The sequence below is a fragment of the Fusarium fujikuroi genome, chromosome FFUJ_chr06 (genome assembly GCF_900079805.1).
Source record: "Fusarium fujikuroi IMI 58289 draft genome, chromosome FFUJ_chr06".
NCBI classification, from domain to species: Eukaryota; Fungi; Ascomycota; class Sordariomycetes; order Hypocreales; family Nectriaceae; genus Fusarium; species Fusarium fujikuroi.
Genome location: NC_036627.1, coordinates 2,323,291 through 2,340,875, shown reverse-complemented (window position 1 = coordinate 2,340,875; position 17,585 = coordinate 2,323,291). Strand labels below are relative to the sequence as shown.

Genomic DNA, 17,585 nt, shown 5'->3' with positions numbered 1-17,585 from the left:
TGCACAGTGAATCATTCTCAGGTCGTGCTTCAGCCTCGCCTAATGCTTGGCAGCCAATGGAATATCATAATACCGTCAAGGGCTCAATAGTTCCTCAATGCTGTGATATATTTGGCAGTGCTTAGTACGTAGTATTTGTCTGACATATAGGTATTTACACAACACTGCCAAGATATTTTCCTTTTTTCCATTGACTTAACCTAGTATGACTAACGGGTCATCAGACTGCTTTAAATGTAACAAGTAAATGGCTTTCTCTATAGACACAGAGTACTTGAGTCATCGTTCCATTGAGTTGCAACAGCAGAAAACCAACAGGTGCAGGGTAGGCTGATGCAACTGGACCGCATATGGGGGCCGAGCGCCCTTACATCAGTGCAACGCTGAGATTAGATACAGAACTTGCATCATGTTCCATTTTCCTTTGCTTTCAATAACTTTAACATCCAACTTCGCATCTACCATTGCAACATCAATCGACATATATTCCACGAAAAGAACGAGAGAGGCTGTCAGAAATGGGCAGAGACTCTGATCGCGACGACGGCGACGAGCGAAACCACCGCAAACGTCCTGCCAACGACGAACCTCAAGATGACCTACCCCAACCATACAATGCCAAGTCACTTCAGCCAGCAAAGCGGCGCGCCCTCTCGCCATCAGAACAGCCTCGAAAGCTGAAGCGCCCCGGTGCGCGCGCGCGTATATCAGAGGCCGAACGTGAAGCCATTCGACAGCGTCAGCTCGAACGAGAACGCGAAGCCGCTGCTGAGGAAGCCGCCGAAGCTGAACAGGAGAGGATCCGAAACAACAGTGACCTTGTGCGGCACCACTACAACAACGTACCAGAGCGTGGTCGCGACTGGAGAACAAGGGACAGCAAGATCAAGGGACTTCGTGTTTTCAACAATTGGATCAAGAGCTGCATCATCCAGCGTTATTCACCCGATGAAGACCACACCCCTGGTTCGCGCGAAGCTGGACGCTCCAGTGGCAAGGACTTACTTGTACTGGACATGGGATGTGGAAAGGGCGGCGATCTCAACAAGTGGCAGCAGGCTCCTCAGCCAATTCAGCTTTATGTTGGGCTCGATCCCGCTGACGTGAGTATTGAGCAAGCTCGCGACCGCTACCGTACACTGGGCAGCCGTGGCGGGCGAGGCGGGCGAGGCGGACACCGAAGACCGCCACCGCGCTTATTCGACGCTCGCTTCCATGTTAAAGATTGCTTCGGCGAGTCCATTGAGAACCTCGACATCATCCAACAAGTCGGCTTCGACCCTTCGCCCATGAATCGCCGAGGTTTCGACGTTGTCAGCATGATGTTCTCTATGCACTATGCTTTCGAGTCGGAAAAGAACGCGCGCAACATGCTCCGCAACGTCGCCGGAGCACTCAAGAAAGGAGGACGTTTCATCGGCTGCATCCCTAATTCTGATGTTCTGGGCGAGCGAGTCCGCAGATTCAACGAGGAGGCCGCAGCCAAGCGTGCAGCCAAGCAAAGCGAAGAAAAGGACGGCGATGGCTCGACAACACCGCAACAAACAGAGCCAGAGGATGGCGAGCTGGAAGAGGGCGAGGAGGAGCCCACCGCCGAATGGGGTAACTCGATTTACCGTGTGCGCTTCCCGGGAAAAACACCTGATGATGGTGTCTTTCGACCTGCCTTTGGCTGGAAATATAACTTCTTTCTAGACGAAGCTGTGGAGGAGGTGCCTGAGTATGTCGTACCCTGGGAGGCCTTCCGTGCTCTCGCCGAGGACTACAACCTCGAGTTGCAGTTTCACCGCACTTTTCCTGAAATCTGGGAGGCGGAGAAGGATGACCGCGAGCTTGGTCCCCTGAGCGAGCGTATGGGCGTACGGGAGCGTGGTGGAGGTCCTCTTCTGGTATCTGACGAGGAGATGGAAGCTGCTAGTTTCTACGTCGGGTTCTGCTTCTACAAGGTCTAATCATATCTGTACCGGCATAAGACATTGGGGGTGGTATCATGGGCTTGGTGTTAAGGAGTTTGGCTCATATACAGGAGAAACGACGCCACGATCACCTGGACAAGTGGATCAAAATAAGAAAAGATGATGTTTGTTGATTATATATCTATGTGATAAAAATGTGTTTTCGATGGAGCTGGGTATCATGTTTCTTTCTGAATAGTGAGGTTCAACTCCTTCCTATGCAATACCTGTTCTCTTCCCAAGTAACGAACTCCTCCTCAAAACTTGCCGAAGTCCGGTCATCTACTCAACTGTAACACTGATCAAAGAGCATTCGTTGCCCGTCGCCATATCGTCAAAGCGGCAACTCCTGCGCAGGCCGTGGCGCCTAATGCAATATACAAACTGGTCCGATCAGGTCCCTCCTCATTGCTCCTGGGGAAAGCCGTACTGGGATTTGTAGCGGCATCTGCAAAACCTACAAAAAGCTCACTGATGCTACCCCAGGTGACACTCACATGTAACGGCAGGCTCATGTTGAGTGAGGCAGTATACTGATCCGGCTGAAGCTCACAGCGTTGGTTTGTCTTGTCTTTATCGGCCTTGAGAGCAGTATAAATCGAAGGGAGCTCATCAAGGTGCGCGTATTTGCTCCGCAGATCAACGATATGCGAGAACGAGTCGGGGTCAGACGAGTCATAGGCGTAGCAAATAAGATCGCAAGCATCTAACTTGGCCGGGTTCTCAAGGATTGCAGGCTCCAGCTCTCCAAGCTCTTCCAGAATGAGGTACACTTGCTTTCCACCGGGCAGCTCGACACTGTTGACAGCGCGGCGTGGCTTGATGGTCGGATGATAAAGACCATCAAACGGGCGGTTGAGGAATGAGTCGAGGAGAGCGGATTTGCCTGCTCCTGATGCACCAAGAACGTAGCAGAGGACCACGTTACGCTCAACCCGACCAGGACGTCTTCTTCTCTTACGAGGCTTGGTTATCTTGAGTGCCGCGGTGATGGGTTCTTTGGGATTCGGAGGCTCAAACCCCAGATACGCAAGATATTCAATAGTTGTCTTGGGTTCGATAAATGTTGTCATACTCCACTGAGCCAGCCAGCCCTGCAAAGTGACGTGCCCAGCTTCATTCCTTACAGTCGAGGAGGGGAACGACGAGTCGGTCCACGAACTGGGAAGGCCTGGAGCTGGGGCAAACAGAGCCTCGAGTTCTTGATCATTGAGACCACCATCATTGTCCTTGTCAAATAGCAAGAAGAGATCCACAAAGAATCTATAGCCGGCAGGACTCAACTCGGCCGACGAGTACTCTGGAACATCGAACTTGGGTCTAATAAACTTATCCTCGAGACTGAGACTATCGGTATAGTGATATTTTCGAAGGATAATCCAGATAGTCTCATGGCGACCCTTCTCAGCATAAAGCTTGTTTAATTGTAGGAATCCCGGCAGGTCAATGCCCTTTTCTAACTCGGACGTGGGCAACGATTTCGAGATACTGAGTTTGATATTGTCTAGATCGTCCGCTGTCAGAGGTTTATCGAAACAACGTGCTTGGAAGTCTCTCATTTCTTGTTCATTGAGATATCCGTCCTGATCTTTGTCGCAAAGATAGAATATGCGCCTCAGAGCATCAACGCATAGAGGCTTGAGATGCCCCTCCTTGTAGTCAAATAGAGGGGCAATTGGATGAGTTACGGCCTTTTGACAAAGGAAGAAGACTTCATTTACGTTTCGATGGTCTCGAGCGCTGGTGCGGATGCAAGAATCGATTTCGCGAAACTCGGCCATCACAGGTAACAATTCCTCCTCGACTACCTGAGGGTGGTGCCTTGACCAGCCAGATCGGATTTGTTGGCACATAATACGACGGGGACGTTGACGCCGAGGGATCGGAAGTATGGCATCCAGAACAGTGCTACTCTTTCGTAGCTGTAATGATCGGCATAGACGAGAAGGATGACATTGCACTTTCGGATCTCTTTGCGCAAAGTAGTTCGGTCTTGCGGGCGAGCTGAGGTATCGACGATCGTTGTTGAGACATTCTCGGGCGTACCAATACTAGGAGGGATAGTGATTTGAGGAAGGACGGGCTGGATTTTGTTGTTGACAAATTGATCTTTTACTAGAGAAGCGATGAGGCTCGATTTGCCGGTGCTTTCATCACCGCAGACGCAGATGCGCACTGCGCAAGGGAGGTTAGTCATTTGAGCAAGAAGTTGTTGTTGGATTGAAGAGCTCGCAGTGGAGTTGGAGCCGAGTTAGTTGGAGGATGTTCGTACCGGCGGCGGCCATGATGGAGCTATTATCGGAGTCTTTGGTGAAAGTACTGGTATGTCGTCATCAAGGTTCCATGCCCAAGAGGGAACGGGACGGGGACCACGGTGGTCTGCTGATATCGTGGGTTTGGTAGGTCGATCGTGGGGAATGAATGAATCGTAGCGGCGGCAACAGCGCAGGTGACAGCAGTTGAATTGGTCAAATTGGAGGATATGGCGATTATTTCGAGAGCCTCAAGGGGTAACCAAGTTGGAGAGAGCCACGAAAGAAAAAGAGTCTTGCAGAGAAGATCACCTCATCCATCACGTCAGGTCATGTCTCAGTTTTATATGAGAAACAAGACGAGACAGAAAGAGCGGTGCAGAGAAGGGAATAAATTAGGCACAGCAGCTAATATGCAGCTAATTCAAAACCCAAGTGCCAGACCTAAGATTGGAGTTTGATGGCAGACAAACAAGTGATGCGACGAGCAAGGATAGGGTGGTTTGAGGGACGATCAATTAAAGATGCGTCCCGCTTCCAGTGAGTGTCTAGGGGAGGAAAGAAAACCCAGGACCTTGAGCCCTAGATGACAAAAAGACTTAGGTAATTTTATGCAAATACACGACATATTTTAGTGAGTTTATTTTGACACCCTATATTAAGGTCTGGTATTATCTTGCTCCCTGAGGAGTGTGTTGTCATGAACCGCCGTCACCGTACGAGCCTGAGCTTTCAGGGAATAACCGACCCCACATTCTAGGTCCTGGGAGACGATGGTAGGCTGATACCGCCTTTAAGTGGGCGGCTAGGTATTATCAGTTCCTGTACAACTCATCCATCTCGTCACTTGACGCCCGACTTGCTACCTACTAACTTAGGTAGGTGCTCGGTTCGAGCAGAGTAATATTGGTCGAATATCCAGGAAATGAGCAGAACCCTTCTTTCGATGTAATAGGGTGAGTCTGACACTGGCGGTAAATTAGACAAAGATGCGATCGACTGGATATATCTCTCACTGACCCGTCCAAGATAATAAGTCTTGTTCAGAACATCCAGATCCATGTTCAACCGATCGAAGGATTCGGTGGATGATAGAGTGGCGCGACTAATACCATGGCAACTCCCAACATTTGAATACGCTTATATTGGTACCATCAAAGGTTTGGAAACTTCAATACAGTTTGTAAGGAACCTATGAGGGGTATCAATAATGTTACTGTTCTTTGACGCTGAACGGCAACCGTTGCGCCACGCAGAACCCCTGGCTCTAGTCCAGAAATTTGGGACATCCAAGTTGATTCATCGAAAAGCGCGCATAGTGAAATACTAGCGACAGAAGACCAGCCTGTATAATGGCTAAATGCCCCCAATTTCTAAGTCACATCCAATCCAATGGTTGGTAGTTACCTATCATTTAGCCCTTCAATTCTGGAACCCTGGCCGTTGCAATGGATGGCGTTTTCCCCAGTTTACCCCACACTACCTAATCGTCTGCAGCTGCGCCTGCGGCTTCCGAGTCCGTTGATCCAACCCCAATCCTCCCTCTCATCTCAACCAGTCCTCGGCTATATTCTCCCAGCCTCACAAGTCAACCTCTTCTACTTACTGCGGTACCCACGAGTTGATCGATCGCTAGAGATAGGACTCACCGAGTGTTGCTATCCCAAGGCCATTCCCTCGCTCTCCAGTGACGTATAGCACCTTTCAATTCCGAACGTCGACTGCTGTGTCTCTCGCCATTCAATCTCCGCCTCCGCCTCCGCCTCCATCCAGTAGCGACTAAACATCGCGATACCTTCATTCGATCTGTCAATTGTAGAGCTCATTGGAAATATACAAGCATTTTTTGTAAACCGCCATCATGTTGTACGTCCATTCCCTCCCCTCATGCGCCGGCGTTTGCGCATCAGCTGCTCTACGCCCGACACAAACTGACACAACGGAATTCCAGTGTGCTACCTCCCCCGCCACGATATCCCACCATGGGGCCTTATGGCGCCGGTGGTATACATCCTGTTCCCATGATAGAGACAAACAATACGTTGTCTAATCCGACGGGTCCCGAATGGCAATTCTTGGTTGGAGAAGGTAGACAACCACGCTCTATACTCTCGCTGTATCTCGACTTACGTATAGAAACCCACCAGGCACGTATACACTTAAAGAAGACTTACATCTTGCGACACCTCCGCCCCATCCTTCCGAAGCCACCGTCCCGAACCCGAACCCGCTATCGACTCTTCCGCAGCCTGCCAGCGCCGGTACCTCAGTCTCTCTCATCGCGCTTGAGAGTCGTCCGGCTCCAAACTTTCTGTATAGAGGACTCTCTTCGACCACTCTCGCCCTGAGTGGCGCACCATCTAGTATTCAGGAGCATCCCAACGAGGGCCGCTACTCCGCTGAAGGTGGCAAGACGAGTGAGGAGGGCCGTACTGGTTCGACGAGTGATGCTCAGGCTACCTCCATTACCATTGGTTCTGCACCTGCTTTTGGCGAAGGCAATGCTTTGCTTACCCAGGTGCCGACCAAGGATGTGAACAAGAAGAGAAAGCCCAAGAACAACATGACAAAGAGCAACTCGTCTTTCATCTCTCGCGTTATTGTTAACGAAAGCCTGTCTAAGAAACTTACGGAGCGATCCAATGATGGCCTCTTTGCTTTTGCAAATATCAACCGCGCCTTTCAGTGGCTTGATATGTCGTCGTCGTCAAAGGTTCGTGCCGCTACGTATCGAGGCCATCCTCGGACATCCTGACTGACATCACGAGCAGCAAGACTATTTGACCAAGATTCTTTTCACGAAAGCGCATTGCCTATGCCACGATGTTAATGTCCATACCAAGAGTGTCTCGCATCTGGATGTTATAATGGGCTTCTCAACTGGAGAGGTTATCTGGTGGGAGCCGATCTCACAGCGATACACACGACTGAACAAAAATGTAGGATAGTGCTCAGGATCTAGTATTCGACAAGCACCCCGCTGACGCCATATCTTAGGGTGCAATTAATGGAACACCAGTTGCGGCAATTCGATGGATTCCAGGATCAGAAAACCTATTTCTAGCTGCCCATATGGATGGGTCGCTGGTCGTATATGACAAGGAAAAAGAGGATGCTCAGTTCAACCCCGAAGAGGAAGCGATTAATGGAAACGTGAATGGGACGAGTGGTGAGTCGTTAGATGCCAGCAATGGCGGAGCTCATCACAATTCTATTCGAATCAACAAGTCAGTGCACTCCAAAAATCAAAAGGTCAATCCAGTTGCCGCCTGGAAATTATCCAACCATCGAATCAACGCCTTCTCCTTCTCGCCTGATAACCGACACTTGGCTGTCGTGTCAGAGGACGGCACGCTAAGAATTATTGACTATTTGAAGGAAGAGTGAGTTGAAGTTCCTGGCACCTTATCTTGTTGAGCAGCTTATCTGACTGGGCTGCAAGGCTACTCGATGTGTTCTATTCCTATTATGGAGGACTAACATGCGTTTGTTGGTCCCCAGATGGCCAATACGTATTGACTGGCGGACAAGACGACCTGATATCAATATGGTCACTGTCGGACTCAGCTCTGGTAGCTAGATGCCAGGGACACCAGTCTTGGGTATCAGCCGTTGCCTTTGACCCTTGGAGATGCGATGAGCGAAACTATCGTTTCGGTAGCGTGGGAGAAGACGGGCGTCTTTGTCTGTGGGACTTCAGTGTCGGCATGCTTCACCGACCCAAAGCGGTATGTGCTAACACCAACATCTACAATGGCGGGAGATGTGACGCTCCACGACATTGCACTGTGATATCTTTATTCTACGCCACGCCTTTTACACAACTCGATCGCTAACAGTATCTTACTATTATAGCAATCTGTACGACACCGTGGATCTGTCTCATCGCGCTATACGGCTTTGCAGCGGGCTGAGACAGCCACCACGTCCAACTCAAGGTTGCGATCGAACTCGAACCTAGATACCGAAGACGAGGAAATGGCTATCGCACACCCTGTGGAGCCGCGGGCCAGAATTCCTATGCTCCCTCCGGTACTTGTAAGTTTCAATGCGAGGGCTGATATGTGATAGCTTCAGGTTGTAAGGTTTGGTAAAGCTAACGGTGAGACAAACAGAACAAATCAATTGATACCCACCCAGTGTGTTGGCTGGATTTCACAGAGAACGCTATCATGACGAGCTGCAAGTCAGGTAAGCAACACCAAGCCAAGCTTGGAGTCAATCTTCCGGTCCGATTGGACTATTGAGATCAACGATCGCTTGTCCCTGGCATGCACATAACACAAGTGACAAGCTAACATGTGAATCTCCTAAAATAGGACATATGAGAACATGGCTGCGACCTGGATCGGAGTTTACGGCACAGACCAAGGGAGCAGAAGCCCCGGCAGCAACATCATGATAGACGGATATCCGTACATGCTGAGCGATAGAAGCCCTGATGGGCTTCGTAACAAGGGCGCTGGCGAATAGAGTTTCATGATGGGTTTGTTGGTCTCCTTGTTTTGTGATGAGCCTGTAAAGCGAGATCCAATAACTGCTATACGCAAGGGGAAGTGGTTGTTGTCATTTGAGTCATTGGTTGATTTCAGGGTTTGATAGTTTGAATCTGATGTAGGTGTACGGATACTGAGACCGGAAATCCACCTCGGATCTTGTTTTTGACTGCAAGTTTTTAGCCCAGGATCCAAGGTCAACAAATTATGTGCCCTTGGCAGCTATGGACTGGCTTGGGCACCGGCCGGGATAGATAGTCAAAGAGTCATATAGCTGTTGAGAAACCGTTTTGGGCCGTCTTGCAGGAGTAATGAGTCGGTCCTATCAATCAGACGTCTCCGTCAAGCCCACATGGTGATGGAGGCTCTTCGGTGATACAACGAGTTGCCGTGTTTGAGGTCCACAATGGCTGCAGGACCCTGATTTTAGATGTTGGATTTTTTTCATCCCTCCGAGAGATACCAGTGGATCTTCAGACACTAGACTAGCGCACGTAACGATTACATACATCCAATTGCTGCACGTTTCTAGATAAGCAGGAGGTTGAGAAATCTCTCTCGTGTCAGTGAGAGCTGTCAGATTTGCGAGAATGACGAGAGATTGCATTGTGCTGAAGCAACCGAGTGTCCATTCCATAAGAGACAACGTTGAGAGACGCGCACGCAGTTGCGTAGCCATGATAATGCGAAATAGTGCCATCTCATGTTATCAGATCTTGATTTTTTGATCTCAGTCGATCTTCAACAATTTCCAACCTGAGGAACCAATCGAGTACTTGTACAAATTGTGCACGCACACTAATGCGAGCTTATTGCACGCCCGTTGCTCCTCTACCGAGTCGACGGCGCCCGTGCATCAAAGCAAGGACCAGGTCTGGTGAGAGCGCAACTTGAACCTCAAACGCCGAGGGTTGAATCGCTCACTAGCAATTGTAATAGCTGGTTATCGCGTTTCGATGTGGCTGGCTGGACTAGGGACAAGCATTGAAAATCATCATTGCAAATCGGGAAAAGGGAGGGGGGCTACTCAGCCCACTAACACGGCCGTTGCCGAACCAAACCTGATGGACAAGGGCCAGCCAGGACAGACCATCATGTGCTGGCTGGCTCGCCTGATGGCGTGTGGTCAACATTGGACACCAGCAACAGAGCAGGGAGGTGCATATATAAGCCGATGATATCTGTGTATCAAGGGTCATGAAGTCACAGTACTCCAAGAGACTTCAGTTAGTTATTGCCGGAACTAGTTATGGAGCATGTATCATGAACTTCTTGCGTTGTCATGAGCTTCTCATGAGAGGTCATGATGAGATTTGCTGGATGTTGCTTTGGCTACCTGATTGATCTTTGAACTTGCGGTGACTCGTTGGATAGTGAGGAATCATTGCTTGGGCACTTAGGCAGTAGGTTGATTGGCTCGGGAAACAAATTGTACATCTGTGTCGTGTCTGATGGGTGGTTTGGCGTCTGTCGGTCTTGAATTTCCGGGCCCTGTCTGCAACAAATCAACCATCCAAAAGCTGAGCTGGAAAACTTTTACGCCTGACATGGTGATCACAGAGCTTGCGTACTTTACAAGGCTGATTGCTACTATCCATATTACGGGTCCGGTACGGTACTTGGGGCTCCCGACTCAAAGGCCCAATTTTCGAGAATAAAAACCGCAACAAAGGACCCCATCGAATGTTTCCGATAGGCTTTAGCGGAAATGTGTTGTTTTGGAGCCTTGAAACCCTATGTGATATGCCATGACATAAGAGGTAACCCGAGCTGCCGAGGTGTAATTACCTGAGGCGGTATTCTCGATGGCAAGCCGATACAGAGCCGTTGTATCTCCGGAACGTGTATCGACGCCGAAATCTGGAAACGAGTTCCCTTGATGAGATAAAGTTTGAGTACCTGAGGCTGAACTGATGTGGCACCGCCACGAGCAAAGTGGTTAGCCCAAAGAGACACAAGCGAACTCATGGGTGGTCCTAATGCGCTAGATCTTCTTGTCGGTGACCCGTCGTCTCGGTGCTTTATCAACGGGTATAGGGGGCCGTCGACGGGCGCTTGTTCAATGGAGACGAGCCAAGCTGAAGGCTAGCTCATTAGGCGCGACATGGATGCCGTCAAAGTGTAGTGCCTAGAGTGCATAATGCAGTCAGACAGCCAGGTTAAGCTGCTTGACTGGAAGACACTGTCAACGGTGTCTGCAACCGCACTTGTACAAAGCGAGTTCGTATTTGTTCCCGGTCCCAGTAACCGATAGTCAGCAAGGACTGTCAAGAGGATGGACCCTCACCATATGCATACATAGTTCAGACTGTTCTCGTTTGCCCGGCTAAAGGCGAGTCTGGAGTCTGCCTCCCCTGGCGTGATCGTTGTGATCTAGATCGAATCACAGTATGTATTCGACATGTTTACCCCAATAGTTTTGGGTAGAAATTAACCTCGAAGAGATTCCGGGACAGGGGCCGTTCCGTTCAAAGCCTGGGGCGTCCCAATCCAGACCTGACTATTGTGAGCTTTCAGATGCTCAGTCCATCTCGGTTGGGTATCATAATTTACTGGAGGCAGAAGGGTGTCATAGGAGCGGTCTCGTGCCGTGCCCCCAATTCTAGAACTGCATGTTCCGTATATGTCCAGTGCATGTGCCAGTCACTGTGCTATGGCTGAGAATCATATGATGAGTAGCAATTACTGCTGTGCATGCGAAAGATCACCAGAATCGCAAGTAAGTTTCATCAAACAGCGCCAAAGGCGTCAGTTCAGTGCCCCTGATGGGATAATGTGACAAATATGGTTGGCTGAGCGCCTCGTGTAGTGATAAGCAACGACCCGATAGCGAATATTCATTCAACCACGACAGAAAACATCCCGTGCTATGACCGAGCGCCACAATAACGTGCCTGGCGGGTTATGTACTTATCCTGCCTGAGAAAACGACTAGAGATTAGCGGAGCCGCAAGAAGGATAGACAAGAGAGTTTCGAGATCGCAAGCCATTGCCAAACTCGATGCATTCCTGGCATGACTCCCAAGCCTTTGATCCCGCCGTTTGCAGAACTTATTCTTGTCCTTGAATCAGGGTCGAACAGCTCGAAGGATGAACCAAGGAGTAGTTAGTCCTGCAAATCTGGGTTTGGTATCGAATGGTATTGGGGGTTTCAGCGTGGGGGTCGTAGAGGCTGCCGGTACCTTAGTAGGTCACCTCGATGCCCGGTCTTCGATGAGGTACGTACAGTACATTTCAGCCCCTTCCACGATAATAGACCGGCTTTAATGTCTCTGACTCGAGGCATCGATCGTGACATCCATTGACTGGTGATGTTGGAAAGAGATAATGGATTTACTTATTCTCAGGGATAACGACACCTGTTATGTATAGGTAGGTACTAAGTAATTGAGCTAAAGCGACTGTCACGGTTTTGTCGTGAGCTGAATTGGCTGTGCCTCCCGGTTCGTATCCTAATTGGACCTAGAAGCCCAATACCTACATGCATAGAAGGTGCTCAATGATGACACCATTTGGCAGGTGCGCATGCTTACCCTGCCGTGGCCAACACAAAGTTTTCTTAGGGCGGCCATACCAATTAATGATTTTCTGAAATGAAGCAATTCCAAACATCGTCACGTTTTTAATGGAGATGCTCAGGTATTTGCGGATATTTATCTATCTACCACCGTCATCGATTCTCGGCGTTACGACGCCACGCAGCACAGACGCTCGGCACAGCGTTGAACCTGCAGGGCAAAAAGCTTCCATCAGGCTTCGATAGCATGAATCGTCCCGACTCATGCAACAAACCAGCCTCAAGCACTTCGGCGGCGTCTCCGCCCCACTATCCCTTGTCCGTTACAGGGCCTCAAACGTCTTGGCCTTGCTCAGCATCGTTGTTGAGTGTCTTGCGTGCTCTGGCCTAACCACAGTGGCTCTCGCTAGTAAGACAAACGAGGCCGAGACAATTTACAACAAGCAGCCTGGTCTTTTGGGACCCTCTTATCGGCGATGAAAGACCGCGATACATTACCTATCTCAAATTTGATGTCCAAGGCGGCTTGTTGACGTTTCGTCGTTTCCCGTTTCCTCCGGCCCGCCAACATCCGACGCCCGCTCACCATCGCAACCTTCCGGCACGTACGATGTACGAAGAGATGATACATGACACTTGCAGCCAGATCAGCAGGGCAGACCTGTCCTGTACCGTAATTACCGTTACAGCACAGCTCCTTTGCTGCGTCAACCGCGCCATGTCGGCTTTGTGTACGGTAACTGTGCTGAAGCTGTCGGCAGGGCAGAATAGGCCTTGTTATCAGTTATCACTACCTCAAAGAGGCTTGGACCATGACCTAAACGACGGCATTGCAGGGGTGGTATCACTGAACGGAGTGATTGCTTGATCTGCCTGGGTCCAGTCTGTTCCTGTCTCTGGGAGAGGATATCCGGTTGGTCATGATCAAAGCCAGAGAGATGCATACATCGAATGTCATGCTAATCTTTTCTATTCTAACCAACTCCTTTTCCTTTTCCCATGATCGTTTTTCAGGATTCACACGCATTTCAAGCTCCACACCCCTACGACTGTAAAAGAAGGATCATTGTCGCCCCCGATTTCTGCTGTCCCATCTAACTTCTTCCGTCTCCTTGTTGCCCGCCGCCTCTTCATCATACCCATATCTTTTTTCATACAAGCCAGGTTCATCTGAATGAGAAATCTTTAGTGAGACCGACACGGTGGGCGTCTTATCAGAACAGGACCCTCTTTTTCAACTTTTACATATCGCATCAAATCGCAATCCTGACTCCACCAAACGCCGCGCCGCTTGATCTGCTCTGCTTCGCGCTATCGTCTTGTCGCCTCCCATTGAATGGAACTTCCATACCCAACCCTTGTTTAACCTGACCCTCGTGGGTTTGCACTTTTCCTGATCTCACAGCCCCACTCAACTTTTCTAGAGGCTGTACCGTATCCACACATCCCGCCGACTCGTGCGTGGCTTGCGCTGTTGTAGCTCGTCACCTTGCGCATTCGCTCGACTTAACTTAGCCGTGATCCTAAATAAAAGCGTTCCGTCTCCTCCAATTTATTCTTCTTTTCCTTCTAGTTCCCCTTCTTGGCATATCATCAGTTAATTTCCCATCCTGCCCCCCCCCCCCCCCCCCTCCCCATGCTGCTTTGCAGCAAATCACAACCACTTATACGACACAATACGTTATCATGCCGTCCTTTAAGCCCTTCGCTTCAGTGACGGGGCGTAACTCATATAGTCTTTTCGATATTCGGTATGATGATCCTCAACTAACTTGACTCAAACTACTTACTAACTGCGCCTATTGCTCAGCCTAGACAGCGATTTTATTGTCTTCCGTGGAAGTGACCACGAATCATCTGGTCAAGTTCTCAAGGGCACATTAGTCTTGTGTCTACAAACATCCCTGAAAATCGAAGATGTTAGACTGCGACTCGTAGGAACTCTGCGCCATACGTAAGTTCTATACTCGACTTGAAGGCCAACTTCTCTAGAGGACAGCAACTGACTTTCTGCAGCTGGGCTGATCCCAGAGGAAGCGCTCCCGGTGTTTCGGGCCAAAAGGTTGACAAGACGCAAACGATACTCGAGCACCGATGGGCGCCTTTTGTCGGCACGCACGGCAAGAGCATGACGCTCCCCGCCGGGAACTACGAATGGCCGTTCGAATACATGCTTCCCGGCAACATGGCTGAGAGTGTCGAGGGCATTCCCGAAGCATCTATCACATACAGACTCAGGGCAACCGTCGGACGCGGAAAACTTGCATACGATCTGCACGCCAACAAACACCTTCGAATCATCCGAACATTAGAGCCCGGCGCCCTGGAATTCCTCCATGCCATGAGTGTCGAGAACATCTGGCCCAACAAGGTTGACTACTCAATCATCATCCCCCAAAAGGCCGTGGTGTTTGGCGGCTTAGTCACAATGGAGATGCGATTCACACCCTTACTCAAAGGGCTCGAGCTGGGCGATATCACAGCACGGTTGATGGAAGTCCGCGAGTGCTATGTCCAAGGATCTGGCTCAGGTTATGGTACTAAGGAGCACCGAACAGAGCGTGAGGTCTCGATGTGGAAGTTCCAGGTTTCGAGAGAAGAGCACTGGCAAGATATGATTGAGGATACTGGCCAAGAAGGCTGGGCGGTCACCAAAAAGCTTAACCTACCCAAGAGACTTCGCCAGTGCGTTCAAGATCTGAACCATCACGGTATTAAGGTCCGTCACAAAATTAAGCTGACCGTTGCGCTTTGCAATCCCGATGGTCATATTTCTGAGGTAAGATGATGTTCGGATGCATAATGACTTCTGGTACACTAACATTTCTCGCAGCTTCGAGCAACACTTCCTGTATCAATTTTTATCTCACCCAACATGCCTCTCGATGAGGAGGGTAATCTCGTTGATCAGTCACCAACCACACCCAACAACGAGCGAGAACTTTCGACGATTGCTCCTCCCGGATATGGAGAGCATGTTCTTGATCAGTTGTATGAGGACGTTGACGTTAGCGGTTTCCAGACGCCCGGCTTTCAGTCAGGCGTCAGCAGTCCCTTCTATGCACAGTCACGAGCAGGCTCGAATGAAAACCTCGCAGCGCTTGCCCACAGCCTACCTGTCGCACCTGCGGCACTGTCATCTCGATTGGCCGATGTATCGCTAGACCCTTCTCGAAGAACGACATCTTCCACGTCTTTGGGCTCGCTAGGCACGCCTGGTTTTATGTCCCCCACGTCTGCACCCCAAGGCCCAGCTCCGAGATCGGAACCTGCGACCGCAGCACTCACCAGAAGCAACAGTTCCGAAGACTCATCACGCAACTCTGCTGAACACATCGATCTCGATGTCTCCGATTTGACTGAACTCAACAAGGTCCCTAGCTATCAGACAGCTGTCAAAACCCCAGCTCGTTCGCGTGCTGGTACTGGGGACCTGCTTCTGCCAGATTATCAGACGGCACTCAGCGCTCCCAGGACACCCCCTGCTACGGATTACCCAGCAGATCCTCTGGGCACGATATCCGAGGACCAGGACGGTGAGGATCATACTCTGCATATATCGCGCCCTTCCAGTTGGATTGGTAATGGCCGCGCTTACACGGATGATGCTTCAACCTACCGAAGGATGCATCCCTCGCAGAACCGTAATCAAGTTGTCTAGATGGGCGGCTTGACTCATCTTTTGTTTCTTTGTTTTGGCATGACCATCACTTGATTGAATATGTTTCATAAGCCTCGTAGGGCTTACCGGCGTTTATGTGTCATCAATCACGGGTGGCTTCGAATCATGGGAATTATAGACAAGGCGTACTTTTGGTGACGAGCTCTTTGCTCGGATGATATCTGCACAATATTGGGCCCAGAACAATGCACAGGGAAAACGACGGATGAAGGATGACACATGTATAATTAATACCCTTGAAGGATATGACAGCAAAGAAGAATGATGAACAATGTGTTCAAGGCATATTCAGACTGGCTTATGACCAGTGAATCCCTTACCATGAAGTTTGATATGGAATTGCAGAAACTGATATCTTGAGATGGTGAATGGATACTATTTGTCGACAATGACATAGGGGGCGCTTGCGACTTGGTGGCGAGTGAACGAAATTCTTCGGTACTCGGTGACATCCGAGCAAAAGCTTGTTGGACTGTTTAGTGCGTATGATTAGCTCGATCTACCGGCGATGGTGGTGGTGTATTGGCGCAACTGTATCGAGAGGGATTGGAAGAACTTATATGGGTTTGGTGAAGAAGAGGGAGTTTTGGTGATGGGGACTTGCTGAGGACAATTTGTGCCTATAGGAGATTCTATTTCGTACTTGATAGAGTTGGTTTCCAGGAAAGACAAATAGTAGCAGTATTATGAACAAGATATTGATATCTCGAGAGAGGGAGCCGAGGCCAAGCATTGAGATGGACACACGATTCGTTGCATCTATACCAAGCTTGTGCTAGTCGTGGTGTCGGTGCGACACAAGCTCAAGGGACCGCGTCCAGAGTTTGCGGTAGTTGAAGGGCGATTGACGTCATAACCTGAGATATCAACGAGGGTCTGGTGATGGTTCAACTTGGTGTTCATGATAATCTCGACCTACTGTGACTGTGGGGGCTCAAGGGATAGATTGACTTGCCGCTAGTGATTGGATTGTCGGAGATTTGATATACATAGAGTGATCAGCTTGAAGAAGAGGAGAATGAGCATCTGCTACGGTAGTGCTGGTGGTGATCCTTGGATAGCTGAAACTGGGACTTTTGAGGGTATACAGAGTGTAAGTATTGCATGATCTGTTGTAGCATGTACCACTTGAAGGACTCAGCTACCTTACGCTACGGAGTACACCAAGAGGACATACATTTGAGACTTCAAATTGGCATTCTAATATTTGAGCTCTTTAAAACAGGATATCGAAGGGGCTAACTCGTACTAAAATACATTTCGGTCGTGCCTATTCTCACCGACTTAGCACGGTAGACCACCTACCTATATTCTACCTGCCTACCTTCTGTTGGTTGGCCTCTTTTATTAGCGCTTGGCCTTCAGCTCTTCATGGCTTGTCTCAACAACCCCCTCCCTCCCAACTAAGCGACTGGCCTGAATCTCGACGTCATATGAGCTCTCCTGGCGATCATCTCCAAGTTGTACATACTGTACAGCGCATTATTTATCCACGACGTCAACATTAGCCTGATGATCTAACTTTTAGTTGATTGTCTCCCGCCAAGAAAACCAGGAACTGATTAGTATTCAACCTCTTTCTACTCCGTATTCCATACAAATAAATAACCCCGTGATCTTCTCCCATTTCGACCCCTGCAGAGAGCATCAGAAAAGAAGCTCATAACCCTTGACTGTGATACC

At 49.6% G+C, this 17,585-nt stretch overlaps 4 protein-coding genes; 3 read left to right on the top strand and 1 right to left on the bottom strand.

Annotated features, from left to right (window-relative positions):
* Positions 1–518: 518 nt before the first annotated feature.
* On the top strand, positions 519–1,952 carry FFUJ_06066 (related to RNA (guanine-N7-) methyltransferase; the record flags this gene model as incomplete). The annotated part of the gene is made up of 1 exon (XM_023579349.1): positions 519–1,952. The coding sequence occupies one exon, from the start codon at positions 519–521 to the stop codon at positions 1,950–1,952; it is 1,434 nt and encodes a 477-aa protein (XP_023432201.1).
* Positions 1,953–2,257: 305 nt separating this feature from the next.
* FFUJ_06065 (probable vacuolar aspartic proteasse) lies at positions 2,258–4,240 on the bottom strand (the record flags this gene model as incomplete). XM_023579348.1 has 3 exons in its annotated part: positions 2,258–3,763; positions 3,814–4,130; positions 4,228–4,240. 3 exons carry the CDS (start codon positions 4,238–4,240, stop codon positions 2,258–2,260), a joined length of 1,836 nt encoding a protein of 611 aa, XP_023432878.1.
* A 1,949-nt stretch (positions 4,241–6,189) lies between these two features.
* On the top strand, positions 6,190–8,680 carry FFUJ_06064 (probable WD40 repeat protein CreC; the record flags this gene model as incomplete). XM_023579347.1 has 9 exons in its annotated part: positions 6,190–6,295; positions 6,355–6,920; positions 6,979–7,146; positions 7,205–7,590; positions 7,650–7,935; positions 8,063–8,245; positions 8,279–8,292; positions 8,348–8,398; positions 8,527–8,680. The coding sequence occupies 9 exons, from the start codon at positions 6,190–6,192 to the stop codon at positions 8,678–8,680; spliced, it is 1,914 nt and encodes a 637-aa protein (XP_023432837.1).
* A 5,226-nt stretch (positions 8,681–13,906) lies between these two features.
* Positions 13,907–15,881, top strand: FFUJ_06063 (probable ROD1-O-dinitrobenzene,calcium and zinc resistance protein; the record flags this gene model as incomplete). XM_023579346.1 has 4 exons in its annotated part: positions 13,907–13,971; positions 14,031–14,174; positions 14,237–14,999; positions 15,054–15,881. 4 exons carry the CDS (start codon positions 13,907–13,909, stop codon positions 15,879–15,881), a joined length of 1,800 nt encoding a protein of 599 aa, XP_023432200.1.
* Between the last annotated feature and the right edge of the window lie 1,704 nt (positions 15,882–17,585).